Consider the following 26,537-nt stretch of genomic DNA (forward strand, 5'->3'; position numbering starts at 1 on the left):
GTTCAATCGTGAAAAACAAACATTGTTTATACAATACCAGATTTTTTTTTCTAAAAAGACCAGAATTGTTAATATTTATAGTTATGAATATTGCTGGAATTATTTTAGGAAAAAAATATTTTTAATCAAAACAATTTGATCATTTCGATTCTTCATCGTATGCATCGCAACACCGTCGATATTTTCTTAGTCAGCTTTTTCAATGTGGCTGACGCTTTATGACCCGGAACCACTTTCAGTTCACCGCTGTGCGTTATCTCCCGTTAATTTCTTGACCTCGTAATGTGTTTGAGACCTTCTGAATTGGAAGGTGTTTTTTTTTGTGTGTCTGTAAATGTGAGACATAGGTCACCTCTCCACCCCCTGTTCCCGTCCTCCCTAATTCCTTGACTCTCTCTCGTCTTTTCTTATCTTACTGATAGGTGCCCGTATCAAGGTCCTAGCTTTGTCGCCAAGACCTTTGTGTGTGTTTTTCTACACGCTGTTATTGCAAACAATAGTGGATTTGTAGCAAGGTGGCGCCGTGATTTGAGATTGTGTGTTTGTGTGTGTGTGTCATTCTGCATTACCCGGTTTAAAATATGCACGTTTCACATAAAGACAACGGCAACCTTAATTAGCATCCCGTGCTGTAACGCAAATGAATAATGCAGCATAAGACTGATGCAAACGGAAAGAAGTCGCTAGCAAAGAGAGGAGGCCCCTCCACAATTAGCGGGGCCCGCTTGCCTGACGTTTGCCAGGATTCTCCTTTTCCCATTCCAGTAGTTCATTTTCAGAGTCAGTAAATAATAAGAAGTTGGTGATGCTTGCGTTTTTAATTCCGCCTCCTCCCCCCTCCCTCCTCGCCGCACGCACTTTCCCCTTCCTCAGTTGACTGGGTGACATCTGCTATCAATGCTAAGCAGGTGTTCCCGTGCAAGCAGACATGCCCCCCTGTTTGTGTTTCGCCATCACCGCCACCGTGCACCCAAATGAGCAACGTGATTAAGAATCCTGTAAATTTTTGAAAGGAAACGGATGGCTGCCCGGCTAGAACGTAATTACACCGCCGCCGACATCCGTAGCTCGCCGCTGCCGCCGCGCCAGCCGGAGCCAAAGCAACAGCAGAGAATTAATAATATATAATGGCATCTTTGCTTGTAATTCATAAATGAAATAAAATGGAGGTGTATCCGCTGATAAGTCTACCCCCCACCCTCCCTCGCCTCAAAATGGATTCGATCGTCTTCCACAATGTGTTAACTGGCGGAGCTTCACTTCTTCACATCTTTTTGGTTTGGAGCTCATTTATTTGCTAAATGAGGCCTCGGCACGCGGCGTGTGACATCACGCTCGTCGGCGCCTTGGACGATTACCTCTGGCGTCTCAAGTGGCGTCCCACTTCCTTCCTTTTAACTTCAAAGACGCTCGCCACATTAAGTTGGTGACTTTTCTTCATGTACGCTAAAAAGAAGCGCCACTATCTTTTCTCCCGGTGTCAGAGCGAAGTGCTGCCGGTGAACTCTCGCGAGGTCAAGTGAAGGTGGTGATGACTTTTGGACGATCGTGGCGGGGTCAACGCAGTTCCGTCATGTCTTGATGTTTACCAACGGGAGATCGAAGGGCTGCTGGGAAATGAGTCGGGTAACCGCGGGCTGCTGGGTGGCGATGGCGGCGGCGGTGGGGGAGGGGCGATGGGAAGCAGACGAATCAAGGGGGCGATTGTGTCTGGTGCCAGTCAGTCGTAATTAAGAGCCCGGGGCGGGAGGGGGGAGCACGAATAATGGGCAGGGGTGTATACACACACTGACGGACCTGGAGACATCACCTCACATGCACATTAATGTGCACAGTGACACATCCTTAAGCCGCCTCTTTTATACGGAACAGCTCACCTGAAAATAATGGCGGCGGCGCTGGGTGGGGATGCAAATGAGGCCGGAGGTTAGCGTGGGAAAAGTGGGGCAGGGTGGAGGGGGGTGCTAGGTGATCCTCCGGGCAGAAGTGTGTGTGGGGGGGGGGTCTTTGTTTGCAATCTCAGTTTAAAAATACCCAGCCCCCCCCCACCCTGCTCTGTGTCACCTCAGCGGCCCCCGGCTCGGCCGAGCAGAGCGAGCCGGTGATGTATGGTTTGTTTAACAAAGAGGGAGGGCTCAGGTCCATTTATCAGCCAAACACAGGGTGCTGAAGACATTATCATACGGTGCCATCATGTTTTTACCAGTGACATGAAGCTACTGTGTTCACTAATTTCACTCTCCTCTTCTTTTTTTTTTTTGGGTCCCGCTCCTTGTGCACCTGCTGGCTCCAAAGCAGGTAAGCCTGTTTTCTTTCAAAATCCAACCAGCTTTTCTCTGTCCTCATTATTATTCAAAGAGCTGTAAAAACATGTTTGTTGTCTAAAACAAGGCGACGGAACCTGTTTGATGGCACCGCTGCCACTGTTGTACCACTCTTGCTTTATTATTATTTATTGGCCATTCCTCTCACCTCCTCCGTCCCCTTTATCACCTGTTTAAATAATTTCTAGAAACAAGGATGCGGCAAACACGCACACTCGCGCTCAGTTTTCGCTCATCAAAGTTTAATCGCTGCCCATGTTACAGGGTTTTTTTTTTTCGAATAAAGCACACTTAAAAGATCTCGATGCAAATGACGCTGCATTATTCATGCGCTCTGGCAGCACTTGTAGGTTTAAACATTTGCTAGGCCACCTTGATGTCAGTAATTACCTTCGCCGTGTCCGCCGTTGTCATGAATAAGCTATTTCCTACGAGCAGAGGCCGTGCTTGATGAGCTTTTAGAGTGGCTCGACACCCAACTGGTGAATTGCCACTGCCGCATCAGTGACTTCAACATGTGGCGGCGGGGCGGGGCGGGGTGGGGCTCGGCTGGAAGACTCGAGAGTGACGCCAAACGTTCTCAGTGGCTATCTGATGTCTTCTCGGTGTCGGCGTAAGCTAACGTGGATCCTTGGCCGCACTTTGGCGGCCTCTTAGTGACTCACTGACGTGTGTGTGTAGCCAGTGGTGTGTAAACTAACAACCGCCAGCTTCTGGCATTCAAAAAAATATCTGCCTATCTGGAAAAATAAGAAAAAAACTGACCAGAATATTATATATTTTTTGTTGACGTCATTAGCTTGTTTTGACAAGATGGGTAGGGTTAGCTAGCTAGCTTCTTTTCTTCCAGCTAAGCACTATGACAGTTTTTATGTCAGTGATAAGAATAAAATAAAACAAGTGCTTAGGTGCATCTCAAAATCATTTTTTGGGGGATAACCGCTTCCTTTTTAAAATATGCAATGTCTCGGCAACTTAATAATTTGTGACGTTTCCATAGCAACACGGGCACGACCCACATGCGCGTGGTTAGCAATTAGCCAGCTCTCAGCATGTGACAGGTGAGCTGCAGGTTGTTGAGGTGTCAGATGTTAACGCTCCCATCAGTAGCGGCCCCGTGACAACCTGCTGTAATATCGCCACAAACATGTTAACCCGCACACCATCATGTTACCCCAAGTGCAAATGACGTTCGCCCCCAGGAGGGCGAGCACACTGAGATTACTGCAGCGGCTTGTGGGGGAACAAAGTAGTGAACGCGTTCGCTTCCATCGTCTTTACGAGCGGAAGAATTAATATTTAAACATTCTAATAACGTGGCTCGCCTTCCATGCACTTTTAAACAAAGCAACAATATTTTTCACCTGAGGTAAGGCCATGATTTGTCTTCCCACCACGCACAATTTCCCAGACAGCCCCTCCCCCTTTCTAACATCCCCCGGAACCTGTTTATGATTTCCACCTTATTTCTCATACAAAACAGAAGAAAATATTCATGGAGATGAATATTGAAATGCATTTTGCCGACATACTGTACAAGCTTGGACGGTCAAGGCTGCGGGAAGCCTGCGACATCTCATCACAATCGAGTGCATTTTTTAAAGTAGATTCTTTTGTTTGGTTTGTTGTTTTAAAGCTAACGCGAATAGCTCGTTGAACTTCCGTAGGCGTGCTATTTGCATTCAAGGTGTAGGTAACGCTTTCCTCCCACTGGGACTGTGTAAACAAACGCTTAGTAAAAGCAGGAAAATGATCCACTTTGAGGAATTCTCTAAGGTGGCGGGCGAGGTGGAGCCCTGACATGCCACACACGCCTTCAGGTTTGTCGTTGATCATGAGGACCGGCGGCAGCTAAATTGAACGACATAAAAAAAAAAAGAGTTATGCACTAAGCCCCGCGGAGCTTCATCTTTAATAGAACGCGGCCCACCTTGCAACGTACACGCGAGCGCTCGTAAAATGTCATAAGCTGATTCCTACGTTTTATGCTACGTCAATGGATGAACGGTTATGCTAGCACCTGGGAGAGCGGGAGATTAAACTCAACATTAAGGTGTAGTGGCGCCTTTGTATGGGGAAAGATTGTCTTCCTTTGATACGTGATGTTCCCTCCGGGTGTTCTCGGCGCGGTGCCGCAGGCTATCAACAGGTTTATTGAAGAGGACGTTCAAAGCGTAGGAAATATGACGAGCAAATTACCTTCGCAATGGCCCACTTTTGGTTCAGGCATTTGTGCGCTACCTTGACGTGAGTGCTTGAAATGTGTGATTATATGTCTTATTTCTATTTAACCTGCTCGTCGGGTCCTTCACCGCTCGCTGCTCCTCTCCAGGGCAAATCCTGACTCTACAATCAGGAATCAATTTAAAGCGTATTGATTCGGTGAAAAAAAAAAAAAAAGCACGCTTTGCTAACTCAGGCATTGGACCGGCCAGCCGCTCTACATTTGTCCCAACATGAGAATTCCGTCTAGACTGCCGAGCGAGGGGATTTAGCATGAGGACGGTTGGAGCAGATGACTTTCACCAATTAGATTAAATCCTCGGCTAATTTAAGGCAGCTCCGCGACGCCCCCGCTCTTGAGTCATTACCACCGCAAGGCAATTATACCCTGAGTGGTCCAAACGCTGACGTGCCGCAACACATCGGTCCAAAAGTTGCAGCACAGACCCATCCGGATCCCACCCCGGACGTGATAGCCAAATAATGGCATCCATTTTGGGTTTTAAAAACACCGAAAGACAAGTGATGTGAAGAGTAGATGGCCGATTCTGACCGACCTGGTCGGCGACAATCACGACCGTCGCGAGGGCAGTGTCGCACAGTTGCTCTTTTTTCAGACAAGGCCGAGCCGGGTCGGGCCGGGCCGTGGTGGGAGCCTTCGGAGGGTTGGCGCGGATTCTGCATGACAATACCTACATCTGTCCGCCGTTTTGTTCTTTGTGTTCTTATGGGCCGCTGCCTTTGTGGTGCTGTCGTGGTAACAGGAGGTTAGAGGTAAAGGCGGTGGGTGGGGAGGGGAGGGGCGGGGCGGGGAGGGGGCGTCTTGTGACACAGCTTTTGTTGTGCTCCCATATTTGATCCTCTTAGCGGTTTGCCATGCCTCATGCCCACTCCTACAACTTTTAAAGCCACACGTCGCTGTCAAAAGCAAAAAAGCGCTTGTTTGCTTTCACCAAAGTCTCGCCGCAATAGGCGGCGAGAAACAAACTTGTTTTATAAGCGGTGGATCTCCCAAATGAGATGGAGACTTTATGGCATCAATTTGCACAGTGTGTTAAAGAAAAGTTTATAGCCCCTCCCCCCCCCTGGCGTGCCTCTGGAGGGGCCATTACAGGGTCTTTATTGTTTCAGAGCTGAGGTCATCCTCCTGCTTGGTGCGGTCCAAACAAAGGCCACGGGTTTCATTGCAGGCCCGACTGTGTGAAAGGAAACACGCTCTAATAGTGTTTGATTCTGACAGATAGCGCGGCGAGGAAACAGCCGCTGCACCTGACAGCGGCGCATAAGTCACTTTGGGTTTTTTTTCCTAAGATGCTCCGTGTCAAACCTTTTTGTGCCCGCCGGCGCCGCCGCCAAGGTGTTGAGTACATCTCAAGCAGGATGTCGTTCCTCGGTGACAGGCAGTCAGGAGAAGGGGAACGGCGGGAGGGATGGGGAGGGGAGGGGCAGAGGGGGCCTGAAGTCAAACAGCATTCTAAGCGCTTATTTGTTGTATGTCTGACATGACTTTTAGATGTTTCGCCACAGCGACAGCAGTAAATAAAAGGCTCATCTTTGGCACGAGCCTTTCAGGCCCTTTGTCTCCGTGGTGATGACCTTGGTAATTGCGACAGTAATTACAATAAGTGGCCGTTATATTTCAAGGTGCAGCGACCTTCATTATCCAAATCAATTTGAGTCACTATCAATTTGATAACTCACCGCCGCCGCGCGCGCCGCTGTATGGAAGACACGCGGCTAACGCGCCTGTCGTCCGCTATATAATGGAACGCCGTTACCGAGATTGAGCCGGGCTGCTCTCGGCGCCGGCGCCAATCGATATTAACGGCTCGTAAAAAAAAAAAAGAAAAAAAATTACCGCCGAGGCTCAACCTACTTAAACAAATTGCAACGTATCGAAGGAAGCAGCTGAAGATGCAAGGATGGGGTCAAAGGTCCCCGAGCGTTCGGCGGCTACTAAACGTGCGTACGGCTCGGAAGAATGTATTGAATTGTTTGCAGACACTCGCCGCTCTATGGAGCCCGACAGAGGTCGGCATTCATGGCTCGCCACCTGGATGCAATCCTGCCAAGCGGCCACCGCCGAGCGCTCTTTCAGGGCCGCACGTGCGCCGCTGTTGAATTATATGCACCTGTCTTGTCTTGCAAGTGCGGACGGGCACTTTTGTCGGTCACCGTGCAGGTCAAAATTAGGGACAAATGACCAACGTGTATGAATCTTTCCTCGTTTGAGCAGCTGGATGCAAGGCCGCCAAAATGTTTGCCATCGCGTGAAGCCAAAATCCTCCTCCGCCTCGACGCTGACAAAACAGCAATTATTCCGTGACCTCATTGCCACGGGTTGGCAAAATGTGCAATTTGCGCGTGTTTACAAGTTTGGCACACCTGCAGATCATCCCTCGCCTTTAAGGCGCCACGCGTTGCCAGCCGGCGACGTCGCCGGCCGTCACCGAGACGAGCGCAGAAAGAAAGGCGGCGGCCAACGGGGTGAAGTAGCGAGAGAGAGAGAGTGTGAGCGAGAGAGAGCGGCGCTCTGTGCACCATTCTTCCCGAAGCCTCCGCCTGGCTTATTGCTGTGCGTGTTAAGAATCAGCCTTTTACACAGGCGTACAATGGAGACAACATTACTTCCACAGTAGCCTCATTATTTCCTCGCCGCCTACCTTCTGCCCTACACTGCTTTACGCTCTCCTTGCGTTATTGTTGGGCCGTAATGGCGCCGGGGTAGTTCTGCAATTCCCTCATTATTTAGCTTATTAAGGCTGCATCGAGTCTATAATCGCGCCGCATTTGGTGTCAAAGGGGGCGACTGTACTGATTTGCCACATTTGAAGGCGAGACGGCGAGCTCAATCCTCCACGCACGCAGACGGGATGAAATTGCTCTGCAAATAAAGGCAGTGTAGAAATGACCCTCGTAGACGACGTGCGATGCTCGCTCCGCCTTGAGCAAAGTGCACCTGACAGATAACCCCGCTGATTTGAATGTCGTGACACAGAAAATGCGATAAAGCGTGAGAAACTCGGTAGCGGGCTGGCGTCGGTGACACGTTGGGAGGTCAGGGCGGAAAAGAACCTTTTATTTACTTATTTTTATTTTTATTTTTATTTTTATTTTTATTTTTATTTTTATTTTTATTTTTATTTGGGACCATCCAAGTTGCTTCACCGATGGAATGGGGAAACGGAACATTGAAACATTCCCGTGATACGGCGAGTTCTGCTCCTTCAGCATGAGAAAAGGACAAAAACTCATTTCTTCACTCTTTCCTCCGAGTTCTTCTGGGTCTTGAACAGATGTGGAGGCCCAGGGCTGACTGAAGCTGCGTCTTGTCATGTGATGTGCACTCACACATTGGGGGGATCATCGGGCAATTAAAGGATGCACCTTGCGAGGACGCCAGGCAGGAAGTGGCGGGCTCGCAGGCGCTCAGTAACCAAGCCTTAATGACTATTCATAAGTGATTTTCACTATGCCGATCCACTCGACTGGGAAGCTTTGCCCTGGAGAGTCGGCGCTGTCACTTTCTCTCACCTCAAAAAAGCGCCGCCTTCGACAGTGTAGCATGTGAGCGAAAAATTGCCCACAATTCTGCTGGGGGCCCATCTCAGGTTGCATGCAGGAGGACAAGGAGGGGAGGGGGGGGAGGACATTACATATGTGGCATGTACGCGCTTGAGAAGTCACTCATGATGTTCAGAATCAGATCCCGCCCTGCCCTAGTAGATGTTTTGAAATCCGCCGATCCCATTTTGGCTCGACCGTTGAATTGCGGAGCGGCATGTACCCCCGCTCGCCCCTCCCCTGTCTTATCTGGCTCTTATCGACAGGCATCGTTCACCTTATCTAAGGTAAATACAATAATGGGCTCATTAGGCTCATGGCTACTTGGCATGCGTGTTTGCTCAGCAGTATGAGCGTGTCGGGTCAGCGGTGCGTGCATGTGTGTGTGTGTGTGTGTGTGTGAAATAATGCTTCCAGCGCAGCTCTAATTGAATAAAGTACCTGAACGAGCCTGACTTTTGCCTCTGCCCCCTTCAAGCCGAGAGTCACAATCACATGGTGGCAGGCGGCCAGAACCACTATCACATAATTAATCTGCATCGATCATCCGGTTACGGCGAAATCATCGAGTCAGGACGTCTACGGCTCCCTCTTCTCGGGTTCGCCGGACAATAGCTTCGCAAAAGTCAGTCTCGGGTCGCGTAAGAATCAACGGGTTCACTCTACGGCGCGTCGTAAAGACGTCACTCCTTAGCATAGATTTTTTTAATTCTTAATAAGAGTGTGAGCTAGGGGCCGCCTTTCCTCTCTTTATGCCTATTGTTGGCACCTGTCATCACCCTCCAAAATAAAACGTTGGAATTAGAATCTTTCACTGGCGGGATGTCGGGTTCCCGCTATGTGCTGGAAAGTTGGACTTCCAATTAAACAGGTGGAAAGAGACCAAGTGTGTCTGTCAAAGGTGGAGGGGGGGGGTCTCCTTTTGGGTCGTAGTAAGCGCTTTTAATTGAAGTGGCAGCTCATCATTAGCGTTGCTATCATGATTATAAAGCTAGCAATACGGATGATATTTCTGTCCCCAGCCACCTCAGCTACATCATGATCCCTCCGTCAGCGCACCACGCACACCCCGAGCCCACCGCCCCGTCATTACATCTATCAGATGGCAGCTTAATTAGTCCTGTATAGCACATTAAGCAAGAGGAGTAGCTTTGCTCAAATATTTATAAGCTTGAGTGTATTTATGATCTATGTCATAATCCCTTATTGGAAGACCTCAAGATGGCCGCCCCTCCCCCCCCCTCCTACTTCCTCTTTGCCCTCCCTCCCCGCGACTCTCCATCACGGAATGTCAGGAAGTGTCGCAATCCCGAGTAGAGTTTCCGACAGACGTCCCTGAGCGGGAGATAAGATGTTCGACACCAAAGTTTTGGTTTGCCGTGTCAAAACTCCAGCGCTGTTTTGTCTTCCCGCGGCTCGCCTCAACGCGCACGCGCGGACTTTATGTTCCTAATTCTCCCTCCTCCCGGCGTATCTATTTTTAGTAACGAGGGTGCTGTTGAAGTGGTGTTGGATGGTACTTCACCAAGACCTCCCCCCTCCCTGCCCCCCCTTTTTACCAGCGCCATCATACCTATTCTTCAACAAAAAGTAAGGAGTTATCGCCACCATGGAGGGCTCTTAGCTTTCTCTACCACTCAGCCGTGGTTTTGTCTACTTCTCCTCTGAAGGAACCAGGAGGGTCATGTTTGTTTAAAACCAAGGAACTCATCCTTAAGAAGCCCTCTTCTCCTCCCTATTCATGTCGAGGGTGGGGGGCAGGTAAGAGTGGCAGCTGAAGTGGCAAATATCACGAAAGGGTTGGAAGATTCCTTCGCTTCTTGCTATTTTATTCATTTGGACTTGATCAAAATTGTTGTCCATTAAGGATTTTATTGCCTCAGCTGGAAGTGGTTGGAAGCATCAGCAGGGACTTGTACCTGGAAGCGTCTGTGTGTGTAGCTCGGGTTCCGTTTGCCCGAGAGGGAACCCAGAGTGTCATCGGGAAGGTGTGACACAATAAATACAAATACACTGGCTAGAAAATTATATTGCCGCTCCTCCTCCCCGACCCAACAAGGCTCCCGTATCCACCCGGGAGCCACCAAGGTGTCGGCTCCCGCGCCGTTCCAGCCCTTCAAGCTGTCAGACACACTCGGGTGGCGCCAAATCCTCTTTTCCCTCTTCCTCTTTGGCCACAAACATATTTATCTTCTTCTGGCCGCCATCAAGGACGAGCAGCAACATCCAGGGCGGCGAGCTCTCCGGGGCCTGTCACTCGACATTTGCCTTTTAGCCATTCGGCGGCGGACACGTTGATGCGTGGCGACGTGTAAAGTGAAAGTCAACCTGGATGCTCAGATGCACGCGGAGGACAAAAAGAGCGACTGGGGTTCTCTTTCACGTGCTGTCACTTGCTTTATCCTCCCGCGAGCCACCTTTACTCTCATTTCATCACGCTTCCCGCTGCACACATTCTTTCTGGAGTTGCTTCATTGTGTCTGGCTCGCCAGTCCGCATCGATTTTGAATCCTACATTTTCCGAGAAAGCCCTCAAAGCCCGTCACGTGTCCCTTTGGAAACGCGAGCGGCTCGTTAGCCGCGCGGGCTAGCATGCGGGCACCGTGTCGGCCGCGACAGCGTGTCGTCTAATTGTTTGGAAGAGAGCATCTTCCTGCTCTGTTTGCCGTAATGAGAGATAAGTCGCTTCACGCCGTCAAGCACCTTTCTCATGTGTCGTCCACGCCAACACACACACAAATCTTTGTACAAGCACATGTCCTCCCCCACTCACACACACACACACACACACACTCCGGAATGGGCCTGGGGCCGACTGCATGCGCACCGCTCTTATCTCCCGCGCACAGACTCAGCGCGACGCCACCTGATCTCCTCTCAGGTCCGACTTCCTCCTCGCCGTCTAAATTGTCGTTAATTGAGCATTGCTAATCAAATAGGACGCTAGCTTTTTAAGAGAAATTGCCGCACCGGTTGGGTGTCCAGCGAAATGTGCTACCGGCGATCCGTAATAACATTAAGTATGGCCGTCGAGGCGTGGGTGGCCCTCTCATTGCCAGCCAGCTCGCCAATTGCGGCGTCCTCGCAAACATCTGTCAGCGTGTCCGTTCAGTATGGCGGCAGACAAGATGGCTACTCTTGCTCAAGATGGTTTCAAAACTTCAACTCTACTGGGGGGGGAGATATGAAGCTGTCCTCAGCCTCATCAGCTGAAGTCGCTACCCTGGATGTCATTTTTGCGCCATGTCGCAACTGTTCTCTGGTCAAAGTGCGCTTCCTGTCCATCCAAAAAAAAAAAAAAAAAAAAGGCGAAATTCCAGTGTTGCAACTCGAGGAATCCCAAAAGGAAGCAGCTGCGAGGGTCAGATGCCTGCTTTCTCAGCGTTCTCTTTCTCGGCAGCTCGGGGTCCAATGTCCAAACTTTGACTTGATAGAAAAATATTTCTGCTCCAGTTATCGAGCAAGAAGTCAAAAGGCAAAACTGAACTTATCGTACAAAACATGGTGGCGCACAATGATAACTGGCTAGCATAATAAAAAAGCTCTAATTGGGCCTGTCCTGCTTGTCATTTGATGAAGATGTGAATAAAAATAGTTAATGTTGATGTGAGTTGAAGATGTGACTTTGCTGCCAAAGCTAATGGCCGGCTGATTGTCGCACTTTGTCACATGATTCCTGGGCTGACTTCAAGTCTCCGTCCGTCTAATGGCTCTGTGACACCTCATATTTCTGTTGGAAGCCAATTTGTAGCGGAGGACGGTGCACCAGGCACAGTGGCGGCGGCGGCGGACGCATTAAAAGAACAAGTCAGGGTGTTAAAGACTGATTGGCTCCTCTTGGTAGCTTCTGTCACACCTGACATGTGGGCATGTTGGAGCAGGTCATAAAAATAAATAAAATCAAATAAAATAATTAAAATAAATATAGATAAAAAATAAGAAATACAATAAATAGAAATCTGAAAACCTAAATAAAATAAAATAACAAAATAAAATAAATAAATAATAAAAATAAATAAAATCCCTCCATGACAACCCCACCGAGGTTCAATTAGTTACCGGTTACCACGGAGATGGAGTAGTTATGCAACAGGGTATTTCAATTTGAGCCCATTGGGGAGGGAGGAGTTGAACTTCTTGTCAAATTTCACCTCTGGATATGTGAGGGAGGTGCGCTTGGGGTCGCTCGGGGTCAAGTCAACAAGGTTGCTGTGAGATGCTCTGTTTGCATTACCTGAAAAAACAAACAGTGGCAAGGGAGGAATGAGATGAGGAAGGAAAGGGAAAGTGCTCCCCTGGCGCACCATTTATTTCTCGCGCAGCAAAGGAAGGCCTGGGAACTGGGCTAGTTCTGCTAGCATAGTGCTAGCGGGTGGTGGGAGGCTGTTTGTTTTATAATGACGCAAACTCAAACTGCCGCCGTCCTCCCTGGTCCGAACTCGGTGGGATTTGATTTCAAAGTGGCGCTCTCTGATCCATCGCCATTGCCCTCCGTAATGACCCGTTTTAAGGTGTTAATCACCGTCGGAAACCCGATTGGCGGGGATGAAAGGGACTCTATCTGCAAAAGATGAGTGAGTCTTCACCACGCTAGGAGGGAGGGAGGTAATTTTCCTTCATGCATCTTTCCTTATCAGGTATGTGCTTAAAATGATCCCTGCGCTCGCGGCGTTCTGTCCAGGGGGACCGAACGAGAAAGATAAAAAGCGCTCGGACCAGGTTTCCTGTCTCAGCCGGACTAACTGAGGGATGGGCTCACTTCCTCACAGTTTTTTGCCGCTAAAGCAAGACTGGGCAATTACTAATCCTCAAGTGCCAGTGTCCTCGATATTTTCTGTTTCCCTGATACAACCTGAATTAAATGATCAGATAATCAAAAAGGTGTGCAGAAGCGGGATAATATCCTGATCCTGAAAAAAGAAAAAACTAGCAGAAATTTAAAACTAAGTGTATTCAGAAATATTTAAACTTATACAAATAATGTATTATTATTATTATTATTGCTATTATTATTAGAAAAAAATAACTTATACAAATAATAATATAATGATATAAAATAATGTATTATTATTATTGTTATGATTATTTTTAATTATTATGATTCTGAAAAAAAACAAAAACTTAAAACTAAGCGTATCAAAAAAATGAACTCTTAAAAATAAGAGATTATTATTATTATCATGAAAAAAACGAACAAAAACTTAAAACTAAGCGTATCCAGAAGAAATTTAATTCATAAAAAGTAGCAAACTTCCTCTAGAAGTAAAGCTGAAAAACCAAAACACAAAAACAGGTGCGATTAGTCTATAAACAAAAGCTCGGGCCAATATTTGTATGCAGTCGTCGCTTTTAAAGAACGGATGCGAGCGGGGGAAATGTGCTTGTTCACGTGCTTTGCTATCCTGAAGACAAAAAGATGGAGGAAATCGTTTTTTGAATGGGGGGGGGGGGGGGGGGTGAAGCGGGACACTGGGAGCATAGCCTCTCTCTTTACGCCATGCTCTTTCATTACTGAATCGTTTCCCCCTCTGGAATTACGCATCTTCGCCATCCTCTCCTCCAGGGTTTGGAAACGCACGCTTCCTCGCTCTCAGGAATCCCAGAGATGCTCGCTCGGCATGTGGCGACGCAACTCGGGCGCAAGGCTTTTTTGTTGACGCAAGCACCTCCTTTAACTCGGCAGGTAAATTGTTCATTAGCGCCGAGGTAGCGGAGAACAAATAAGTCTGAGCGTTTGTTCAGCGGCGTAATCTACACGTCAATTAGCCTGCCGAGCTAATTAGCGCCTCGCCGGCACCCGAGTACCTGAGCGCCGCTTTCAATCCGCTGATCAAAAACAGCAGGATTGACAGAAACACGGGGAGGCTGAACCCTGGGGTAGAAGAGAGCGAGAGTGAGAGAGAGAGAGCGTTTGTTTTGCAGCACATCACACCAGTGCAGCTGCTCAATTATGTAAGCGCTCATCTGAGCAAGCAGGGAGTTTCGTCGCCTGCGACAGCCGACCGGCTAACAATGAGGGCACCGCGCAAAGGGTTAAAGATCCAATGTGGTAACTGTTGTTGCGGCAAAGTGCGATGTTCAGCTCTGACGTGATCAAACGGGAGCTCGCATTAGGGGTCGTAACCTTAAACATGTTGGCTGTCTTATTAAGGTGAGCTCAAAGAGCCCCAGGTGTCCCACCTCCTCCGTCACGCCACGCTGTCATTAAAAGTCGACTTTCTCGCGGCTACAAAGGGAAGACAGGTGGATGATTTGGAAAAGGGAGAGAGTAAAAAGCAGCGCTTGTTGCCTCCCACTCACACATGCGAGGCTCTGGGGCCCCGCCCGGACCTCGCCGGTGTTGCTCGGTGCCGTTAAACCGAGATGGCGAGAGAGGTTAAGTCGTGTCACGTTGCCCTCGGCCTGCACCTGGCGCACCTTGCCGCTAGCTAGCGCGTACGGAGTTATTCAAGCAGCAAATTTCTGCAAAAATCAATCTAGTTTGCATTGTTTAAAAAAAAATCCCCTCCAGTGACACGAAATGCACGCCGAGCCAGAAACAAAATAACTCCGTCGTTATTTAGCCTTTTCCGCGGCTAACGTTGCGCTATAGCTAACCAGCTGGAGGTTGGTTTAGAGTCCAGACGACCAAATGTGTGTTTGTTTAAAAAAAAAAAATCCCCTCCAGATGCACGCCGAGCCAGAAACAAAACATCTCCGTCGTTATTAAGCATTTTCCGCGGCTAACGTAGCGCTATAGCTAACCAGCTAATTTGGAGGTTGGTTAAGAGGGTCCAGACGAGCAAATGTGTGTGTGTGTGTGTGTGAGTAACAGATGTGATTTTACTCTCTCATTAGCATGTGAATGAGGCCCTGGGCCGCCGCTTTGGCTCAGTCAATCTAGAGAGGAAACAGAAGAATCCCCGACCCTCATGTGGCCCCTCACCTGGAACCTTGCTCCCCACCCCCCACTTGGTTCAGTCTGTCTGATATCTTTAGTTCATCCCAGCTTCACTTCCTGTCCGCTAACACACACACCATCCACAACGGTGGAATTTATTTTTCACCTCCAGAACGCAGGAACACATTTTTTTTAGCGCTCAGGTTATATTTACGCAGAGATAAGCGGCGACCTTGCAGTCAGGAATGCAACCTTGGTCAGATCAAACCCGGTCAACAGTTTTGGTGTCTGAGAGAAAAAAGGCAAAGGATGGTTGCTCATTTGAATGCTCTTCGATCCCTGCCAGAATCCGAGCCGTAAACTTGGCATGGTGCGTGCCTTGCTCAACCTCAAATGAGATTTTGATTCATGGCGTCTGTACGCACATTGGAAGCTTCCAGTTTGCATTTGCTGGATTTTGGCATCATCTAAAGATGAACTTGAAGCCACCATTAATTCTTCCAAAATGGAGGCGTGAGAAACTTCATTTGTGTGTTTTATGTGGTGTGCTACGGCCGCCGCGAGATGGGAATTTTCATCCAGGTTTTGCTCATGGAAAGAAAAAAAAGTTGACTAATCTGTCCTGGCAGTGCAATATGTCAGCACAGCTTTATAATTAATTTTACAGGCAGCCTAATATATTTATAATATCAGATTGCTGCAACACTGCTTATAGATTAATTAATGCTTCTAATCAGTCTTGGGAAAAAAAAAAAAATCATTTCACAATGATTGCGTGTGTTTATATTTGCATATGCTTACATGTTGTTTATTTTTGTAGATTATTTTCTGCACAAAGCAGGCAGCGGGATTAGAGATTTATAAGAAAAGACAAAAAAAATGAAGACCTTTTTGACGGTTGAGCATTTTTGTCTTTGGGAAACATTTTTTTTTTTTATGCAAGTTGGTGAGAGTTCCTCTCACTTTCTTCTCGGTGCGGACTTTTTGTTGCCATTGATTTCTGGAAGGACCTTCAAGGCAGTTGACATGGAATTTTTTTTTTTTTTTTTAAATGTCTTTGGTTGGAGGTTCCTTGAGATTTTTTCCTTTTTGTCATTGCCTCCCTGCTTCCCTCCCGAGTAAATACACAAAGTGACACACACACACACTCAGATGTCCACTCCCACATGTGCACACACACTCATACACACACACATACTGGCGCGCCGTAGCAATGGTTGCACAGATAAGCATGATTCATAAACACACAGTTAAAGCAGATGTGTTATCAGGGTGGCTCAAAGTGCTGCAAGGCTACACCACCTCTCCTGGGGAGACACACACACACACACATACACACACAGGTTTTATACTCAAGATGATAAGAGGGCAGCGGCCATCAATTTGGCACCCCCTCAAGCAGCTCCGCGCCGACGTCAGCAGATTCCGCCGCCCCACTAGCGTGTGTTTTTACTAGCGTTGTCTATTTGGAAAGCTGGCCGTCGTGTCGCCTTGTCGGTTCTTAGGTGTGTGTGTCTTTGAGGATACACGGAACGACTCGTTGTCAATCAATGGATTGTGTGGGCTTGGAAACTTGCAAAATGTTGTGCTGTAAACTTTTTGATGTCAGTGTTTGAAGTGTCTTTTGTGGCAGGATGTTTTATTAATAATGAGTAAAAGTGGCTTTTATTGTGGCGAGGAAAAAAATGGACACTCGCTTCCTTTCAGCTCGTTGTTTTCTTACCGTGTGTACGTTTGCTTAGTTACAGTAATTACGAGGCAATAAGGCGGCTAGGCGAAGGTACCGTCGACGGGGGCTGTTTTTTCCTTGGCCTCCCTGACGAACATCTGCTGAGAGATTTGCATATTAATTAACCCACATTAACTCTAATTATTCTGGGAAATTATCAAATAAATTAAATTTTCTAATTTGAACCCCCTCGTGTTGTTGCTCCATGCATGTAATAGTACAGTCAGGAGGTGAAGTGGAGCTTACCTGAGCAGGAAGGAAAAGGTTTGGCAGTCGCCCCCCATCCAAGACCCCCCCACTTCTTTTCCTCCTCCTCTCTGCAGGCCTCGGGGTCCTGAGGGCAGCCAGGGAAGCTTTTGTGTCCCCTTTTTTTTATTCTTTTCCTTGTGTGACCAGCAGGACGAGGAGGTGGGGCTGGAAATGGGTTGGGGGACATTTGTTTGAGGTGGGAACATCCATGAACTGAGGGAGGAGGAAAGGGGTTCATGTGTGGTGTTGGGGGGGGGGGGGTGAGGAGGGGGCGTCGGTGGGCGTGCAAGCTTGCCGAGGGGGTTGATTGTAGTTATGGAAGGCGGGTCACAGATGGTTGGTCGATGCAAAGGTGGTACCACTGAGCTGTTTAGCAAACCTTGGCCCTAATTTGGACCCCCACCCTCCACACACACACAACTGAAAGATAGATACACACCAGTTCCCCAAACACACCCCCTGCCTGTTGCTTGACACATTAATGTAACTTTAATGGAATTAGTCACCGGGGTCCTTTCTTTTGGACACCCAGTAAGTTATTTTTTTTTCGATTGAATAGTCCCAGACGAAAACAAACAATTCCTTTATCTCAAAGTTGCATAAAGTTTCCAAATTGGATTGAGGGCACTTTTCAGCGTGGCAGCATCCCCCCCGCCCTCCATCTCTTTATGAAGACTGTCTTTCTCTCACGCACACACACACACATGCACGCATAAGCCCACTCCCAGGTTGCATTTCCACTCGGCTGAGTTTTCACCATTCATCGCACGCCACGGCCCCACCTCCTCGTTCCTGCCTTCACTCTGGCTGTGTCCTTTCAGGGTCTTTGTTTGCCCACGACCTCCCTCTTTTCAACGACTCGGCCCCCTCGTGGCCCCCTCGTGGCCCCCGTGCCCTCATTCCCAGACCAGATAACACCAAATAGCCAAACACTCACTTTTGTCGGCGACTTGACAATTCTTTCTTCTCTCAAGTGTAATGGCAGAAACTTTCCTGGCTTGTTTGTTTATCTGGCGTTCCCCCCCCCCCCCTTACCAGGTCGTAGTGTCTCGCCTTCAATTTTTTTTTGAAACTGTATTTTCTTTATCGAGAAGTAGCCGCGGCAGACAAAAGGTCATAGCGAAAAATCCACTTGTGCCAGCCGTAGCCACGAGGCAGCGACCTCGCCTCCACCTTGGTGCCCTCCCCCACACACCAAGGCTGCGTAACGCCACGCTACCCCCCCCCCCCCCCCACCCCCTCCTGTATCTCGCTCTCAGCTATCCAGGTGATCCGCTTGGCTCACATTCATGAGACAGCCAGCGAGCGCGAGCAGTTACGGTCCAATAGGGAGAATGTCCGGGCTCATTATCGGCGTAGGAGGCCAAGTGTGTCACCCGAAGCTAAGCCTCGACACTCGGCTAAAGAGTCAGCCGGGGTTAGCATTACAGCGTGGGTGTTAGTCATTCCACCTCGCGGCCATCACCTCTTACCGCCGCCCCGTGAGAAGGAAGAGCGCTCTGGCTCTCTCCCGAGCAGGAAAGGCGCTCTCCTCGCGGCGCTTAACGCTACCTTGGGATGCTTAAATGAATGTGATTATCATTGTTAGCGCTGCCGAGCGCAGGTGCGGCACCTCTGAACTCGGCGCCTGGGAGGAAAGCGCTCACCTGATGGGGAAGCTTGCTGATCTTTGGCTTTTAAAAAAAAAAAAAAAAGTTGCATCGCACACGTCATTCCGTACTTTTATTGGGTCAAACGAGCATGTTAACTCATTCAGTGCCATTGACGGTTATAGACCTCAAAGATTTTAACTGGGGTTTAAGTGAATGAGTTTAAGTAGGGGTGTCAAACTCATTTCATGTTCTAAAGTGAAGACAATTTGTAATTTTAGTAATGACACAAACTGGATGTAAAATTTGTCTTTGCGGGCCACATAAAATGATGTGGCGGGCCGTATCTGGCCCCCCAGGCCTTGGATTTGACACCTATGAGTTAAAGAATTGATGGCTGTGGATTTCAGCAAGTGGCAGCACAACTGTTCTTGATGAGTAGCGCTTCAAACCTTCGGTCTTTATTTGACGCCTTTTCTTGATACATCTTTATTAAAAAAAAAAGAGAAGAATGAAACAAACTGCCAGCGTCACCGCCCTAATCAATAGCGCAGCAGCACTCCACTTACAAGAGAGCCGCTAATGGCGGTCTCGTGAAAGCCCCGTGTCAGAAACGGCAACAGTTAGGCCGAATTAGCGGCGCGGCCGCGCAGGTAACGCTCGTCGCCGTTTTGACACCGAGGTACGACGAGCGAGCGTAAACATCATTGTCTTGGCCGCCACAAAAGGATGATAAAGCGGGTGACAAAATGACGGCCTGCGAAATGTTGCTAGGTTAGAATTACTTTGTTGCGCGGCACAATGGCGGCGGCTGAGCGACTCGTCAGCCGTGGCACCTTAACAAAGGCGTCTTTCTACACGTTAGCGGCGCATGTCGTGCCTTGACAAGCTCCCTCGACGCCAACAGACAGCTGACGCTCGGGGAAGATGGCACTGGCTGTAGTTTGGCAAGACAGTTGGCCGCCCCCGTGCAGCAGCCGACACAAAGTGGTGACGAAAATAAATGAAAGCGCCACTTTTCTTCTCCTCACTGAAAGTTTTGTTATATGGAAGGTGGGCGGCGCCCCACCTTCCACACGTGGGAGTGGAAGTCAGCGGCGCAACAAAGAGATGCTCCCTCGTTCCTTTTAGCGCCACACAATAGACCCCTTTCGCAACCTTTCTAACCTAGCCGCCCTTTCCATAATGTCATTCACAAGCTGTCACGGAAATTTGCATGCCTCGATTGGGGTCCGCGGCGGCAAGCCGATCGAGCCTTCCGGCTTGCTTTTGTTCTAAGCGGCGAGATGTTGGCCGGTGAATTCCGTTTGAAACAGTCAAATTCCTCAAATGGTGTTGTTTTTGAGTGCTATGCAGTAAAGGCTCAGTATCAACCATGCCAAGGTAGATTTGGACCACCCAGGAGAACCCTGACCGGCCCAGTTTCACCCCCCGCCCGGCACCAATCCCCCGCAACTCGCCCCTCCCTCCCAGGTCACCACTGCCCTTTTTGTCATCACAAGCAGCATTACTGAGTCTGAACTTGCCTAAACCCTTGTGATCACACCTCTTGAAAGGGTTTTGTTTCCTCCACCGATTGGTATTCGAAGCAGGTCAGCGCAATCCCAGACGCCCGCACCCCCCCCACACCCCCCGACCCCGCCTCAAAGCCCCGTTTTCATTTTAATTTGCACCTGTTGTGCAGTTGTTCCATGTAGGCAAGTGTGGACCAGCCAGTCATACGTGCCTGGAGGGGGCTGCGGGAGGTTTAGCCTTTCATATGTAGAACGTGAACACAAGTGTCATGCACGGACTTCACCGTGGGAAGAGGCAGCCTCTCGTAGATTTATGAAAGCTCTCAAAATGTGAGAAACGTAACGCGACGTGCTGCCTCCTCGTGATTGATTCCAGGGACCGCCTAGCTTGTCCGTTGGTGGCGACTGATCGGATGCCGTTTTTGGAGTTCATAATTGTCAAGTTGTTTTGTGTTGAAGACAACCCCTCAAAATGGCCACTGAAATAATGCATATTAATGATGAATTAATAATAAAAATAATATTTCATTGATTGGTTCATTTAAAAAAATAATTAAATTAATACAATAATTATAAAAATAATTAATACTACAACAACCCATTCAAATGTATTGAAATGACCAAATAAAATTCCAGCATTTTTTTTTTTTTACGTTTCAATACTAACAGAACAAAACTGACCTGGAGAAAAAAAAAAAAAAATGAAGGCACCCTGAACTGACCGCACGCTTTATCTTCAAGAGATAGTAAAAGCAAAACAACTCAGACCCTTGAAGGCCATCACAGTAGTCAAAACTTCCAAAGATTGTGCAACAAAAGGTCAGAGGTCATTTGTTTGATTTAACAGGCTAATTTCTTTTGTTGTTGCTGAAATATTCATTCTTCAGTGCTCAGTATTCCATTTTTTTACACCAGGGTCGTCCGTGTGTGTTTTTTCTTGAGCCTTGGGGCCTGTCGCAGTGCTTTTTTTTTTTTTTTTTACATGAGTTAAAATTTGTATTTATGTTCACGAATGGCTTCCCCCGATGAGTCATCGGGTTGAGCTTCGTCGCCGCAACTCGGTTGTGCCGCTCGTGCTATGTTAAGCATCTGAAATGCGTGAAAGGTGCAGCACGCCGGCACGTCAGGCATTTGAGTGCGACTCGAAATTAGCGGCTATTTTGGCCCACATCGCACTGGCAGCTGTCTGCCCGTCGCTGTGGATCAAGTGCAGATTCCAGTCTTGTAATTGGGGCGGAACCCGTGACTCAGGCCAAATAGCGACGCGGGGCCTTTCGCGGTTTCCAAAAAGATGTCGAAATCCTCATTGGGAAAGAAACGTCCCCGCCCACTGATCCAAACGTCCTCTCTTTGGCAGCTCTCAACTACGAGAATGTGTTGGAGACCGGCTCGGAGACGGAAGAGGACGACAAGTTGCAGGTGTCCGAGGAAGACCCGCTGATCAACGGCACCGGTAGCCCGGCCAGCCTGGTCAACGCCGACGCCTCGCCGTGCGCCGAGAGCCACGGGCTGCCCACCAAAGAAGAGGAGGACGACGAAATGAGGGACAGCGGAGTGGAGCACATCTGGCCCGACAGCGACATGCTGAGTGCCTCGGCGGATGGTGCCGGTGAGTGTCGGACGATGTCATCTCTCCGGTTAAGAAAAGGGGCGGGGTTACAGAATGCAATCCTAAATACCTTCTTTTTTAAATTAAAAACTTGACACCTGGTGTAGAATTTGGTTGCCTGTAAGCCGCCAGATGTGCGGCCTTCAAGGTGAGCCGTTCTTTGACTGAACTCGCTTAATCCGACCGGCAGATTCTTTATGTGCTCATGCTGCCGCCTGCGGGATCATCTTATACGTTAAGCCCCTCCCATCTGGTGTAGCCTTAAACAAATGGAGCCAAGTGTGGCGCAAACAAGGCTGGAGCCAGGTCTGACGGCGAGGCCTCCGTGGCGCTCCCCACCATGAATTGTAATATGGACGCCATTCAAAATTTCCCTCGCCATTTTGCGGTGCTTTTATAATATAGGTCGCATTAGCCCATCGCAAAATTAAAAACAACTTTTGAGGAGCATCATGTGACAAAAATAACCTCGAGACCCCCGATCTGCTGCTCCCAGGTGACCCCCCCATCCCCCACCCCAACCCCCAAACTTGACTTATGCTCTTTTGTCAAACGGCGCTGATTGCCGGGGCGCCAGTCACGGATGCTTGAAAGATAAATACTTTTAATTAGGGGGCAGGGTAGACCCATTAAAGGAAGCCAGACTGCTGGAAAAAAAAAGTCATTAGCAATCTTAAATGAAATTTTTATTTTTATGATAGCCATTTACATGTATAATAAGAGTCAATGATTCTTGGAAGCGAGTGACAGGAACAGAGTGCGGCGAGAAGTCATGTAAGACAGCGCCTTTCTAAATGAGCTCGGCTTTGCTATTCATTTCTGCTAATGAACTAGCCATGCACGGCGCCCGAGAAGTCGGCAACGTTCGGGCGGGCTTAAATTTTAATACCGGAGGTGGCGCATTTATTAGTCGAAGCAAAAAAAAAAAAAAAGCCGAAATAACAGTTCGTATCCTTCAGGGGATACGAGGAAGAAGACAGTCGGGTAAATAAATCAAGATAAAGGATAAACAAGCTGTCGTTGCATACGGTAATTGTTTATTTGATAAAGACCCGCGGTGCCGTAATGTCTGTAAATCAGCCATGTTGCAATTCTCACATAATCTGCTTGTGCTGTGATAAAGTGTCTGACATATTTGGGAGAGCGAGTCAAGTTCATTAGAGTCTCTTTCCCAATCTTGTGGCTGCTGTGTTTCCCAGCCTACTCTTACTTTGCCGGTGCCTGAGTGTCTGCGCAGATACCTCAACACATAACTGAGTCCTGAGATAAGCTAGCAGCCCCACACACACACACACACACACACACATATCGCTGTCCTGCTGATTCGGAGCCCTATCAGGAGCTTCTCACCGGGCCTCCGGAAGGCCGAATCAGACCTTGTTGGCCTCGTAAGAATCTGGCTTGAAAAATTTGAATGTACTTTGACGGTGACGATGTCGTGCCAGAAGACAGGAAGCTCCTGTGATTCCAGAAGACAATCAAAGCCTTCTATCTGGCCTTGTCCTTGACATTCCTCCATCCCACAATGTGGCTGGATGCAGTCTTCTGGAAAGCATGACATCATTGTCACTGACAGGCATTTGCGCATAAATCACCTGATGCTCCAGCGAGCAACGTAACATGGCGCCATATTTTTATTGCCACCGGACATGTCATTGCGAACGTTTTGAGGATTGTTGAATAGAAGCGTTTGCCCCCTCCCCCCCTCCCCATCTTGTCACTGTCCAAATTTCAAACTGTTACGCTGCTCCATCGTGAAAAGATGCATGCAAAAGTCTGCACACCCCTTCTCTGATTTTTTTTGTTTGGGTTGAATACGGCTCAGAGGCAAAATGGAGAACGTCCATTAAAAAAGGAATGTTTTCATAGCAAACAGTAAATATCGAACTGTTATGCTGCTCCATCGTGAAAAGATGCATGCAAAAGTCTGCACACCCCTTCTCTAAATATTTTGTGTTGTTGTTGAGGCAAAATGGAGAACGTCCATTAAAAAAGGAATGTTTTCATAGCAAACATCAAACTGTTACACTGCTCCATCGTGAAAAGATGCATGCAAAAGTCTGCACACCCCCTCTCTGAATATCTTTTTGAGTTGAATACGGCTCAGAGGCAAAATGGAGAACATCCATTAAAAAAAGGAATGTTTTCATAGCAAACAGCAGCGTGACGACGTGAGCTGGAGTCTCGCTCTTCCACGAGGTGTGGGCCCTTGTGCGATCCAACGCTGACGCAACACACGCACGGCTACCCCGTGACCCACAGCCGCACATTTTTTGCGGCATTTCTGGTGACGGCTTTCACGCCGTGTAAAGAGCGTCGGCTGCCGTGTCAGGACGTAAACGCCTCCCGCTGGCTTGCTTCCTCGCTCACCGCGGTGACACATCGCCCGGTGCCAGAGGTGGAGCCGCGTCTCGCTCGCTCGCCCTCCTCACGCCGCAGATAACACATGTTTTCCAAGGTAAACACCAACAGGGCAGAGAGGAGGAGCAGTAAATCCCACTGGTCATCCCCTTGCGTCAGGGCAAAAGAATGCAGCCAAATTTGATTAGCCAAAGCAAACACGGCCCGTGAGGACACGCACATGTGCTGAAATCCGAGCCGTGTGGGTATATTTCAATCTGTTGCTCTTGATTTATGCCACTAAAAAGACGGTTATTCTCAAGCTGCGGTTCTGATGCCGCTTGGCAGACATGTGATTTCAAAAAAAAAAAATGTCTCCAGAAGCCAGCGAGTGGGGGCGTTCACAGCATCAAGTCCATTGTCGGCTAAAAATACAAAAAAAGCCACTTTGCTTCTGGCTTTTGTGCGGGGAAACATTAAGCATCCACTGGCTCCGCCTCTTCCTGTGGCGTGAAGAGTGACATCAGACGGTGGCGCCTCGTGACAAAGTGAGGCACAAAACACGGCCTTCTTGGAAGAAAGTTCATTTCCAATGAAGACGCACAGAGTGCAATCGGGTTGTGGGTTGGCCGTAACGCAACTCTTCATTTGCGGTGGCGAGTTGTGTTATTTTTAGTGCACCGCCGCTGCGTGTAACAGCTTTGGAGGAAAACATGTCACAAAGGAGACAAAATGCATCACAGTCGGGGCGTAATGAGCTCAAGCCACATGTTGGCTCAAGCTCAACAATTGCTCAGGTGGAAATCACGTTTAGTCGCAGCTTGTTGTCATGTGAAAGGTAAATACGTGGCCGTCTGGCTGGCCTGATAGGATTCATTGAGCGGGATGAGCAAAGTGCCGCACCTTCAACGTCTCATCTTGCACTCACTCCGCCCTCTTTGTCCCCCCCCCCCCACCCTTCTGTGCAGATGAAATCAAAGATTTCGACACTTTGGGCCCCGATACCACTTTGCAAATAGCTGGAAACGGTACAGGTGAGTTATTATTATTATTTATTATATTTTATTTTATTGTTATTTTATTATTATTTATTATATTTTATTTTATTTTATTATTATTTTATTATTTTATTATTTTATTATTTTGTTGTTGTTTTATTATTATTATTACTATTTTATTTTTTATTTATTTTTTTAAATGAAGACATACGCTTGTCATTGTGAGGAATGCAATTTCCTTCCGGGCCAGGTTCAAATATATCGCATTTATCATTTTCACAAGTAGCGAGCGGGTTTAATTAGCATGAGCACAATTCCAGCAATTAGCTCGGAAGGACAGGACTAACGAATAGCGTAAATGATGCAGTCGAGGCCGCGAAAAAGGGATCTACTGGCACCGGTGACATTTGATTTTTTTTTTCGGCGACCAAATCACCAAATATTTGCTACCTTGACCTTTTACAAATTGGCCGGTCAAGTTATGGCTTTAAAGCTCACCTTGACTCGCCATCCAAAAGGCTCGTTAGCCATAATCGATCTTCATTTAGTTGTCACTCACATGAGGACTAATGAAGGTTAGCAATTTCATGGTCATCTTGGCACCACCAGCCGCGGCTGGGATGAATTTTGGTTTGGCTGCAACCAAAAAAAAAAGATCTCTCCACCGGTCTTAAACGTGACTTCCGAAGAATTCAAGCTTAAGTTTTTCTTCCTCTACTGATTGTACGATTTGAAGTTGGATTTGGTTCCGATTCTTATTTTAGCAGTGCGGAATGACACGCAGAACCCATAATTTAGTCGTATCTGCCCGACGTTTTGCGCTATTCTTTTTGTGTCGCCTCACACTTGAAGCAGGAGACTCCCAAAAGGAATCTCATGTCTTGTCGTTTGTTCTCCCTTCTCGCCTTTAGTCAAGAGCGTCAATTGCACTTCAGAGTTCGAGGACTTTTTTGCCAAGAGGAAGCTGGGCGACAGTGACAGCCACGTAGTGAGCATCGCCGAGTATCTCCAGCGAGGCGATACAGCCATCATCTACCCAGAAGCCCCGGAGGAGCTTTCCCGACTTGGGACGCCGGAGGCAGCAGGCCCGGAGGAAAACGGTACGGCACTTTTTCACCTCTTGTTTTATTCTGCCGCCTCAACTTGTTTGTGGCCGTCGCTGCGTTAGGTTTTCAATTAGCATCAGTTTGGTAGGATAAAATAGAAAAAAATAATCTTCAGTGTTGGAAACTTTCAGATTCCAATTTAAATGCACAACCGATTTTGAAATGTGTATATAACATATATATTTAAATAAATATAAATAAATATAAATAAATATAAATAAATAAATATAAATACATATAATTACATATAAATATGAATAAATAAATAAATAAATAAATGTAAATAAATATAAATAAATGTAAATACATATAAATACATATAATTACATATAAATATGAATAAATAAATAAATATAAATAAATGTAAATAAATATAAATAAATGTAAATAAATATAAATAAATATAAATACA

At 47.7% G+C, this 26,537-nt stretch overlaps 1 protein-coding gene across 4 annotated transcripts in view; it reads left to right on the forward strand.

Moving 5' to 3' along the window:
- Positions 1–26,537, forward strand: part of zeb2b (zinc finger E-box binding homeobox 2b) — a 49,022-nt gene that overhangs the window by 12,450 nt on the left and 10,035 nt on the right. For 2 of the 4 annotated variants that reach the window (XM_049753189.1, XM_049753191.1), the window contains exons 3-5: positions 21,430–21,681; positions 24,990–25,055; positions 25,931–26,119. In XM_049753189.1, the coding sequence (XP_049609146.1) occupies positions 21,430–21,681; positions 24,990–25,055; positions 25,931–26,119 (507 nt within the window). Of the gene's footprint in view, positions 1–21,425; positions 21,682–24,989; positions 25,056–25,930; positions 26,120–26,537 lie in introns of all 4 variants that reach the window. The other 2 variants (XM_049753187.1, XM_049753190.1) reach the window with 1 other exon arrangement.

This window comes from Syngnathus scovelli, chromosome 2 (assembly GCF_024217435.2).
Source record: "Syngnathus scovelli strain Florida chromosome 2, RoL_Ssco_1.2, whole genome shotgun sequence".
NCBI lineage: Eukaryota > Metazoa > Chordata > Actinopteri > Syngnathiformes > Syngnathidae > Syngnathus > Syngnathus scovelli.